Source organism: Eucyclogobius newberryi, unplaced genomic scaffold, assembly GCF_026437365.1.
Source record: "Eucyclogobius newberryi isolate DKJ021-1_F unplaced genomic scaffold, fEucNew1.0.hap1 SCAF_7, whole genome shotgun sequence".
Lineage (NCBI taxonomy): Eukaryota > Metazoa > Chordata > Actinopteri > Gobiiformes > Gobiidae > Eucyclogobius > Eucyclogobius newberryi.
In genome coordinates, this window is record NW_027316389.1 from 34,021,676 (window position 1) to 34,033,788 (window position 12,113).

Consider the following 12,113-nt stretch of genomic DNA (forward strand, 5'->3'; position numbering starts at 1 on the left):
GATGTTACGACTTGGATGGAAACCAAAAAAGTGAATTGGTGAGTAATAGTAGTAGTAGTTGGTAGTAAGAGCTCATGCTGATGTCGTCACGCTATCCCAGCATGCACCACCAAACTCCACGCTGGCAGGAACGGTGGCGGAGGATTCACTAATGGCGTCTGTAATTACCAAACATTATCAGAGTTTCGGAGATTGTGGATGGTTTTTGCACCGCAGGATGTGCAAATGAGCATATGTGCCTTTGAGAATGAGCATGAGCCATGAACATGAGCCTCAATCATGAGCAATGAGCATGAGCCTTCAGCATGAGCAATGAGCATGAGCCTTCAGCATGAGCCTTCAGCATGAGCCTTCAGCATGAGCCTTCAGCATGAGGCTTCAGCATGAGCCTTCAGCATGAGCCTTCAGCATGAGGCTTCAGCATGAGGCTTCAGCATGAGCCTTCAGCATGAGGCTTCAGCATGAGCCTTCAGCATGAGCCTTCAGCATGAGGCTTCAGCATGAGCCTTCAGCATGAGCCTTCAGCATGAGGCATGAGCCATCAGCATGAGCCATGAGCATGAGGCTTCAGCATGAGCCTTCAGCATGAGGCATGAGCCATCAGCATGAGCCATGAGCATGAGGCTTCAGCATGAGCCTTCAGCATGAGCCTTCAGCATGAGGCATGAGCCATCAGCATGAGCCATGAGCATGAGGCTTCAGCATGAGCCTTCAGCATGAGGCATGAGCCATCAGCATGAGCCATGAGCATGAGGCTTCAGCATGAGCCTTCAGCATGAGGCATGAGCCATCAGCATGAGCCATGAGCATGAGGCTTCAGCATGAGCCATCAGCATGAACATGAGCATGAGGTTTCAGCATGAGCCATGAGCATGAGCCTTCAGCATGAGGCATGAGCCATCAGCATGAGCCATGAGCATGAGGCTTCAGCATGAGCCATCAGCATGAGCCATGAGCATGAGGCTTCAGCATGAGCCTTCAGCATGAGGCATGAGCCATCAGCATGAGCCATGAGCATGAGGCTTCAGCATGAGCCTTCAGCATGAGGCATGAGCCATCAGCATGAGCCATGAGCATGAGGCTTCAGCATGAGCCATCAGCATGAACATGAGCATGAGGTTTCAGCATGAGCCATGAGCATGAGCCTTCAGCATGAGGCATGAGCCATCAGCATGAGCCATGAGCATGAGGCTTCAGCATGAGCCATCAGCATGAACATGAGCATGAGGTTTCAGCATGAGCCATGAGCATGAGCCTTCAGCATGAGCCTTCAGGATAAACATGAGCCTTCAGCATGAGCCTTTTACTGTATTCCAGATTGAAGTGATTTTGGGCAGGAAGTGAATCAACCCTCGCATATAATTAAAGTTTGAATGGACAATTGTTTTGGCCCAAATCTGAGTCTTATTTCCTCGTGGCGTGGACGGCCGATTAGTCCTGCCACGTATCAATCATAAAACGCACCTACCGCTCACCTGCAGCCGCGTGCGGCTCGTCCCACGTTTCCGAGTGTCTAAGCGCATGGATCTATCATAATATAGTTCCCTCAGTGTAAGGGGCAAAATGAAGACGGAGAAAGACAGTTCGAGCTGACGCAGAAGAAGACGGCAATCTATGGGAGACGAGAGATGCGATGCGATCCGTCGCGCTAATAAACAAACGCACGTGTGTGTTGTATCGGTCTGCACGGGGGAGTGGCATGTGCACTTCCGCCTGAGTTCTCAAATCGCCGAAAAATCGTCCATTGCGCTTTTAACCTTCTGTATTATCATTATTATTATTTTTCTAAATTTTCAATTGTTAATTTGAAAGTAGATTGAAGAGAAACAATCCCAAATGCTTTTCAAAACTGCAAAATGGAATAGTTTGAAATGTATGGAAAAAGATTCAGTTGTAGTCATCTAGACACTTTTTTTGTGCGATGGAACCCTCCTGGACAAACGAGGGATTACACCCACTACCACTCTTTTATCAGCGTCAGTAAACTTCATATGTACATAGTTTTATGATGAAGTTTATTTCTCCAGAGACATGATGACATTAGAACAGGGGCGGGCAAACTACGACCTGTTTGTCTTTATAATGCGGCCCGCCATCTTTTATTTATTTATTTTTGCCCTCAGGCATCTGTCTGCACTTGTATCCTTAATAAATATGACGTGAAATGAATTAAATAATAGATTCAATAGCCTATATTTAACAGAAAAGTGATATTTTATTTGATATTTAATTTCTTTAGATTTTTTATTTTTTCACACCAATGATGGCGGGCCGGCCCTCCGCTACTTGCCTTGATTTAAATATGGCCCTCTGAGGAAAATAATTGCCCACCCCTGCATTAGAAGGTGGAACGTGAATCAAATGTCTTTATCTCTTTAAAAGCACGCCGGTGGCAGATGGGGGCTGCTAATGTTTGATCTGATCAGTTTTTAAAATGTATTGCTATTTACAGCTTTTATTTCAATAAGATAAACTCAACAAACTAATTTCAGGCTCATAAAACCTTCAGTGATACAAAAGACTCGTTTTTTTATTTGTATTTGTGTATTCCAGGAAGTCAGTTTGAGAGAAATGACCAGGACTATGCTTTGAAGGCCTGACTACATTTACTCGTTTAAATACATTTACGTAGTATTTCCGTCATACTATGTCACAAACACCACATCGCTGCTCTGTGCTGCAATGCAGACTTTTCATTGCAGGCAAAAAGCAAAGTTGTTCAGTTGTTCTGCTGAACTCAATGCATAATTTACACATGTGTATTTCTCTGGTTCTGGTGATAAATAAACCATGGCTCAAAACGTCCTCCTGCAGCTACGATCTGGAGTCAAACACGATGGACACTGAACTCACAGCACATGAGGCCATTGTATGTGGAGTTTGCATGTTCTCCCCCTTATCTATGTCGGGCCTGTGCTCTGCTTTCCCCTGCGCCACAAACAGGTCTCAAGGTGTAGGTCCCTCAGGGGTCCGAACTCTCCCGTGGGACTTTTCCGGTGTTGTAAAGGTCAAATAGAAAAGTTAGTATGATTAATTAATATTATGGCTATTTTGCAATCGGTGAAATCAAACTGTCTGAATCATTAAGTTATAGTATGTAAATAATCCATAAAAAAACTTAAATATAAGCTTTTATTTGTCCAATCTGCACCTAAAGATGATTTATACGGAACATTGTAAGTTCAACATGGGTTTTTGTCCCACAGAGACATAATGTGTATTCAGACAAGAAAAGGGCTTTTTTGATCCAGTTCGAATGCAGACTTAACATTTTTCGGTTGGTTCGGATTGTATTCTCACAAATGCATGTGGGACAACCAGCGCACACACGTTTAGAAGACTTTCAGGTCATTTTCACACATGTGGAGCGGCCAGTGGGCACTAGACTTCCGAGTTCTGTTTTCTTCCCTTTTGAGTCTATCCTCATTCACCTCAAACCTGGCAGAAGTGACCGCCGCACTTATCTCCATGGTCCTCAAACGGAAAGAGACACATTTACGTATGTCTCCTGGTGCTCTCTCCCCCCCGTGGCTGCATGGCCGTAAGGACTGTCTCACTGAGAGAAGTTGATCTAATTTGCCTCGTCTGACACAGGTTGCAAACGACTCTGCAGCGTTTGTTCATACAAATAAAGCAGTCCAAGCTCTTTTTTTGAGCACGTTCTAAGCAGTTTTGCTGTCACCGGGGACATGCATTGGACTGAGGTTGGCTGCTCTCACACCACACTCGCCCCGCACAAGAACGTGGGACGAGCCCATCCTAGAACCCCTTTCTAAGCAGTTTCGGAGCAGACTACGGCGGCCATGATCACACGGACAATCAAACTCTGCCTAACTGGTGGCAGTGTGAAACATATTTTAAATGTGTACATTGTATTTCATTGGCATTTACACCATATGTTACCTCACCAGGGACTGTAGGTGGGAATAAAAAACTTTGCACTAACCTGCCCAAGCATATTTGTTCTGTGCATTGTCCCTGATTAATAAACATATAAACTAAACTAATGAAGATTTGGATGGATTGTTCTGAAGGATTTGTTGATTCTACGGTTGATTTATTATATATAAATATTCAACACACATTTTCAGTAGGATCTAGTTACTGAAAATTAAAATCACTGAAAGCTTCACATTAAAGGAACTCTTTCCTGCTGGAGTCAGTAATCAGACAAAACTCAAAAACTGTCTCAAAGCAAATAATCAGTGTGAACAATAAACTGCCATCGGGATGTTGAGTGTGATATGACTAATGATGTGACTTATCATTTGTATATGTGTGTTCCATGGTAGTGTTTTATTTAATTGAACTGTCCCTGTCAGAAATAAATAAAAAAAAAACAATACATGCAAAGTGAAGTAAGGAATTTAAACCTGGCTCTGTCAATGTTTTAGATTCACTGTGTATGTTCAATAGTGCAATTCTAGCAATCTTTCCATATACAATGCCTTATTTCTATATGAAAACATTATATGATGAACCTAATTTAATACTTGTTTTGGACATTTTTCACATGCAGTGTTTTGTCTTAAGTTGTGTAGTGTAGATTGAATTGAAAATGTGCTTCTCAAATTGACATAACTCTTTTTTTTAATGTATTTTTAGTTTTTTTGAGTATAACAATCACAATTGATCACTTAACCAATACATCTCAACATCCCTAGTCTCTGGTCCTCTTTAGCACTTTTAGCCTTGCTTGTGCTTGTGCTTGTGCTTGTGCTACTATATCACAGCTGTAAAAGTCAAGCCACAACATTTTAATAGGGCAATTCATGTGGTTTTTAAAAGCCGTTCAACACGCTCCAAATCTGAGTTTTTTCTGTTGTACAAGGACACCCAGTCATGTGCTAATGAAAGGCTGCTGAGGCGACTGTAGCCCAGAGGAAGTGCACGCCCCTGGGGACTGTGCGCTCCCCCTCGGAGGACCCTGCACCAGACACTGCCCCTACAGGCACGGGGCAGGACATTTGCAGCCCTTAATGTCATTTACTTAGCTGACATGTTTGTATGTTTATTTTCTTCAAATCGTAATCCTTCAGAAATGTGTGGGCGTGTCCAAGGCTCTTAACATCGGATGAAGTCAATGGTAGCACTTCCTCACTGATAACGTGGTCTCCCTGGTGACCACACAGTTAACTTCACATGCGTTTGTTTGTAGGGAATGTGATTCTCTGAGACTGACAACAGTTGGTTTAGCTTCACGTAGTGCCTGTGACAAATGCATGGTAAAAATGAGCTGATTAGTGGTGGTTAGAGATGTTGTAAGAGCTACCTTCTGACAGTTATGCTACGTTCAGACCGTAGCCTTAACATCTCTCCAATCCCCTCTCCAATCCCCCCTCTCTAAGTGAAATTTGTGATGACACAATCCCCAGCTCTCTGCATTCCATCAGTTCAGTAACAACTGTGAATCCGGCTCTAAGTATTTGAAGTTTCACCCGATTTCGGATAATATACCATTAAAGCAGGGGTCATTGATGAACTTTCACCAAGGTCGAGTTTGAGAAAATGTCTACAAGCCGAGCTCCAGAACTTCACAGAGTTTCTTTTTATACCACAGTTATATAATATATCCATGGGTTTCAATCAAATGACTTATTGGTGTCACCACCATTTTGGAGACGTCACATTGTGTTGCTGTTAGAGTCATGAAAAACAGACCATAGAATGTAAAATGAAAAGGGTTGATACTCCAAGAAGACAGACGTGCAAGTAAGCTAACATTTATTAGCATAGCCACTGAAAAATATGTAAACTAGCATTAGCTGCTAACAACCTGAAACAAACAGCTCAGTCTGGAGTGTTTTCTGTAAGTCCACTGGACCCTCCTGACCACAGTCATACATGTATGTAAAATTACAGAAGATACTTTTTGTTACCATTAACCCACTGTGCAACATGCGGCTTTTGTATATTATGTCATCACACAAAGAGTATTATAAAAGGCCTAGTGATTTTTCTCAGATGATTATATTTCAAATCAAACACAAATAATAACTACATAGAAGAAATTGAATACTAAAAACACGGCTAACAGGTGACAGTAAATGTTTTTTGCATCATTCCAGCCTTTCAGATCTGCTAATTGGGAAAATTCAAATAATAGATTGAGTAAACCTATTGGACCCTAGTGTAACTTACAGTATTATTGAAAGTTCCTGGTGGAAATCTGTCATGACCCGTCGAGTTTGGCCTGTGTGAACCTTGAGTGAGTTATCAGATTGAGTGTTTTGGTGCTGGGTTTGTGGACGCAGAGGAGGTGTGTGGATGTGGTAAGAGGAGACATGCATGCCCAGGGGACAGGCACCAGAGATGGGATGATAACCCTGCGGTCGCTCCCTCCCTGCCCATCTCTGGAGAACTCGGAATCACTCCCACATGTTGAAATGTGCCCTTGGCTCTGACTCAAGTGCAAACGACTGCACACGCCAACACAGAGCAGGGGAAATGCGCTGGCCAGGCATGTTGTGTGGTACGAGTGACGCCAGTGCAAAATGGAAACCACATCTCCGTTCAGGATTAAGTTACAAGATGTACAAGAACTCTATTGAAGTTGATCAAATGGGTTGAATACCACATGAAAGTAAATTACATTTTTTTCAGTTACACATGCAAAAATACCTGAGAGGGTCAACTGTCAACTGCATATTTAGCCTCCCAATAGAAAAGAATGCCCGATTGCCCTCCCATTTCAAAACTGTGGGCAAATTTAAAAATGGTGTCCAATTGCTACTGATCGTGCACTTGGAGAAAAATAACCCTATCTCACAAAATCAAAAACACGTACCCGAAATTGTATTTACGCTTGTTTGATGAATCCTGTTTAAAAAGTCCTGTTCCCTCTGAGCCTCAATAAACACTTTTGAAGCTAGTTTTGTGGCGTCATTGCTCCACTGTCTCCTGTTATGTTTTTAAAGGACACATATTGACTTTTTTTGAGCTTTTAACCATGTTATAACATTGTTCCCTCATCAAAAACACACATGGAGGTAGTATTTAGCTGTATCCTCATTAGTTTGATGACTCTGGGTTAGAAAATCTCTTCTTGGATAACTGACGTGTCGTGGCTCTGAGAATCTGAGAATCTTCTCTGCTTTTTCTAACTCCATAAAGCATCGCCAGACTCGCTCTATGCTTTTATATTGTCTAATTATGATCAGCACAACTGCGTGCGGAGACCAGGAAATAAACCAAACTCCTGTTCTATGAAATCTGTGTCTTAAACTGGTGGTGGCGTCATCTACTGGCTGCATGGGGAAATTACACAGTCTGCAGCGTTGGTAATTTAGTTTTGTTATAAAATAATAGAGTACCAAACTAAGGGTGCATGTTTAAAGGCTACTAACAATATAACTAATGCATAATATTTTTCTTTTCAGTCCATAAATAATCACCAAACTTGTTTTGAACATTTCTGCATTCGTGTGCATGCCTGCATTAGCATCTCAAGGCAAGCTAGGTTTGTTTATCTCACCTTTGTAATTCCCTCTGCTACCAGTAGAGTTCTAACACTACTCCTGATGTGAGAAACAGACAGAAGGTTCTAAATGATGAGATGCAAAGGTATGAAGTAAATGTACCTTAGAGCATGTTTAAAGGCCAATAACAATACGGATGACACACATTATGTGTCCTTTAATCCAAAATAAATCATTTTTTGGACTCCACAAAGGACATTGTACTCCCACATTTGTTGGAACTGTTTCTTATGTCCCTCTGGCCCAAAGCAGCAGACACAACTCACAGGGGGATCAGTAGAACATGTGTTACAATAACATCATCAGCATTCCTCTATCTATTTGTGAGTTCTTCATCCATGCATTATTTTTTTTTGTACACACACTGTGAATCTTAAATATGAAAGTTTTATCCATGTGCTATGTAACTAAAGCATTGCCTGGAATGTTCCACAGTATGGCATTAAACTTACCTACCTCATATTCATTCATTTACAGGTGTTTTTAATGCTATATATTCTTTTGAAAAACATGTTTCCTTACTATGAGTGGGCTTGCCTCTCCACAGATCTCACTTGGACATGTAGAAAGATACGGTTAATGTCAAAATGTGGAACCTTTCTAGCAAAGCAATACCATCTGCACTGGGACACAAGTGGATGCCAGTAAAGTTACAAAGTGCACTTTCAAAGACCCTCCCAGGAGTGCTGTGTTTAGAACAGATGTAAACATTCTATCACTTTCATTTGAATGGGACAGCAAATTAAAAACTGTGTCATTTGTAGACAGCGCAGACACGTGGTTGTTGTTCATATGTTCATCATATTTACCAGCGAGCAATAAATATCAACATCTAACTTCAACCTCGAGCTTCTAAAGTTCACTTATTACTGTAGGATTTGTGGCGCTTGGTAAATTGGTTAAACAAAAGACACATTTAATTGTCAAACTGTTGTGTACATTTTTGTTAGCATTTAACAATTTAAGAAATGTATGATTCAAGGTTTTTAGCATGTATGCTACTTTCGGCGCTAAATGCTATCTGTAACAATCTACACAAAACACTTGGACATGATAAACAATGTAAACCTACTTATACTATGGAACTTCTAACAAGGCTCTGGTGTCACTCACGTTCGGTCGAGCGGTCGCCAAAACAGCTCTGGTTTTTCAAAGTGTGGGAAGTTTGGAGGCTAACGCTAACTCCGCCACCACAAATGCAGTGGAAGGGTCTATAGCGTGTGGTTTTACTGTAGTTGGTATTTCACTTTCTGACGATTGAACAACAAAAATGATGCACTGATCGACACCAGTCATTTTTACTCAGCAGATTTATCATTCCCACCCGACAAACGCTAATCAAACTACTCAAATTCATTATTTAAGTGCGCAATTTGTGTATAAGGCCCGTCCCGTCACATCACTCCACCATCTGCCTCTCATATGCCCCGCTTTCTTCTGCTTGTCCCGTTTGCAGAGCTCTGGCAGCTGAACCGGACGTGGGTGTTCCAGGGCCACGCTGCCTCTTTCCAGGCCCGGACCATGCTTTTAGACGAGAGCCACGAGCGCCTTTACATCGGAGCCAAAAATGCTCTCTTCTCCCTCAGCCTGGACCGCGTCAACGCCCACCCTCGGGAGGTACGAGCAGCTCCCTGCCCTGCCAGTACACGCACACTTATTGCTAAAAGTTATACAAATGTTTATAGATTTTCTGTTCTGATCTGTTACGCTCCTAATTGGAAATTGTGACTTAGTTTTATTAGAGTGTGGTGTTTGTTGCAGGTCCAGTGGGCGAGCACAGAGTCCCAGATAGAAAACTGTCTGATGAAGGGGAGAGAAAAGGTAAATCATGTGTAACTGCATCGTTCAATGTGATTCATTTCGACAGGTGTCTCACAATTTTGGCAATGCTGCGAAATCGTCTTACAACATTACAGAATATGACTCTAATGATTGTGCAAGAGTTCAGGGATTTAGCATTTCTCTGGTATCAATCATTATTCTTAAATTAAGTATTACTATACAATATAGATGTATTTCAGACTTATTTTGAGTCGTATAGATATATATCGGGGCCAATGATTCTATGGAAGCCGGTTAAGGTGAGATTCTACAGGCAAACCTCTTTTTTTGGTCTGTTTGCTCTATCTACTTATATAAACACTGTCATGTGGAAACAACACCTAAGGTGTTTATTATTTTGGTGGCACGGTTACGCAGAGGTTAGCGCTCTGCCACTAAACAATAGGCTCCTCCCCTCTGGGACCAGGACTGCCCTGAAAAAGAGATTCTACATCACAGATTTCTCTGGGACATTAACTTGTCCTTGTACTGTAGGTGTACCGGCGCCTACACACACCAAATGTTACAATCTTGCTGATAATTTGTTGATAAGTTTGTCAAAATCTGTTTTCCTCTAATACTAAACAAATAATTATGTTTTTAAACCTGGCCCAATCCACTTTTCAGATTCGAATGTCCCAAATATTTTGGCAATTTTTACCTCTTTTTTCTGCCTTATTTTAAATTTGTGTGCATGTTAATGAACATACATTAGCCGAATTAGCCATGTGCTAATTTTCATCCGTAGTCCCGTATTCACTCTCATTCATACCCATGTTTTTAGTGGTAGGGGAAACCAGAGTACTTGGAGACCTACGCAGAGACCTACGCAGACACGGGGAGAACATGCAAACTCCACACAGAAAGGCCCTGCACGTGAAGAGTTTCACAGTGAGATCTCTGAGTTGAAGATCGTATTCACCTGCAGAGTCTGTCTTTAAGTCATCAGAGCTGCCCATGTGCAGTGTGGACACCACGTGCGGTGTGGACACCACGTGCGGTGTGGACACCACGTGCGGTGTGGACACCACGTGCGGTGTGGACACCACGTGCAGTGTGGACACCATGTGCAGTGTGGACACCCTGTCCCACCATGTGCAGTGTGGACACCATGTGCAGTGTGGACACCATGTCCCACCATGTGCAGTGTGGACACCATGTGCAGTGTGGACACCATGTGCAGTGTGGACACCATGTCCCACCATGTGCAGTGTGGACACCTCGGCTTAGTTTAATCAGCTTTGGTTCTAGTTCAGACCTGTTTTAGTGACAATGTCAAAGACTCCAAAACATGCCATCAGCTGTTTCTGTCAAATTATACTCGAGCCTGACATTTTTCCAGATAACCAATAACCAACCATCATTTGTGTTCCACCATGGGGCTTATGTGTGATCTTTATATTTTGTGATTCCAGTCGGAGTGTGCAAACTACATCAAAGTGCTGCAGCAGTACAACCAGAGCCACCTGCTGGTGTGTGGGACCGGGGCCTTCAACCCGCTCTGCACATTCGTCAAAGTGGGGCAGAGTGGACAGGTGACACCTATTTTCAGTTTTATTATCTTAGTTTATGCACAGTTTATGCACAGTTCATGACATACCAAGTTACACAATTAGCAAAGCAACAACACATGTAAATATCTCTCTTCAGAGTCACGTGGAGGCCCTTTCCACCTGTAGCTCAGTTACAACGTTTACACCGGGTCAAGAGCTCATAAACTGCACTATGTTCTCACAGACACAATGTCCCCTGGCCAGGCTCCCCTTCATCTGAGCCTTATGAGATTATAAACATGATTATTTAACACAGAATGAGCCTCAGCATGTGATGGGTGGTAAAGTCACAAACAACTGCAGTGGTAATCTCTACAAACCTAATCTACAACAGTCTTAAAGGCTTAAAGGAACGCAATTATCCAGAGCTAGTGTTTGTTTATGTCTAATGAAGAGATAAAGGAGTGAAATGTAGTCAAACCTTCTTTATTGATTTATTGAAGTTTTTTTTTATGTGAATGTGTGCACTTTTGCTAATTTGTGAGTGGGAAGGCATTGCTACTCAACTCTAGTTTCAGTTCCTAATTGAAATTCATAGAATAACATCTGTATAATTATATTGACGATCGTCTACAGTGATGTAACAAATAATCACTTTGCATTTGTTATTTCTCAGTCAAACACACATGACAGGGTCGCACGCTTTCACTGGTGATATCTGGGCTGCAACTAAAAATTATTTTATTGGTCGACATGTCAAAATATGTATAATTGACTTACTAATACTTTGCAACTTTTAAAATACATTATCAACTAAATAAAAAGGGAAAAATATGGTGACTGCAGGCTTTTTTAGACAATATTTACGGATAAAGTGTGGAAATCGGAAATGTTTTATAATTTTTGATAAAAAGTTTTGATGATTTAATAATACAGTCTTTGTTATAAAACGTTTTCACCCACAAATACCTGCTTGATTGGTGCAAAACTATAATGTATATGTACAACAAGTATAAATACACCAAATAAAGTCAAAATTAGAAAATCGTAAAAACCTGTCATAGCACTTTAAGTTAATGTATTTGTTAGGCCTGGATTTAGTTTGAATATACAGTAATATCTCCTCTTCTTTAGCATAGAGTAGTGCAGGCTGAGGAGGCTGATGATTCTGCTGCTGCGAATGAGATAAGACCGAGGAGAGTTGCAGCGTAAAAACACAAATATGAGTGAATTTATTTGAATACTTCAAACTCTACAGAATCTTTCACAGTCGCCATAATAACAATATTTTATGTGCACTCTACTGCAGTACTTGGATACA

General features: G+C 41.6%; 1 protein-coding gene across 1 annotated transcript in view; it reads left to right on the forward strand.

Annotated features, from left to right (window-relative positions):
- The window catches only part of sema3e (sema domain, immunoglobulin domain (Ig), short basic domain, secreted, (semaphorin) 3E), a 59,637-nt gene that overhangs the window by 19,327 nt on the left and 28,197 nt on the right, over nt 1-12,113 (forward strand). The window contains exons 2-4 of the mRNA XM_072434906.1: nt 8,935-9,095; nt 9,240-9,299; nt 10,715-10,834. Of these exons, the coding sequence (XP_072291007.1) occupies nt 8,935-9,095; nt 9,240-9,299; nt 10,715-10,834 (341 nt within the window). The remainder of the gene's footprint in view (nt 1-8,934; nt 9,096-9,239; nt 9,300-10,714; nt 10,835-12,113) is intronic.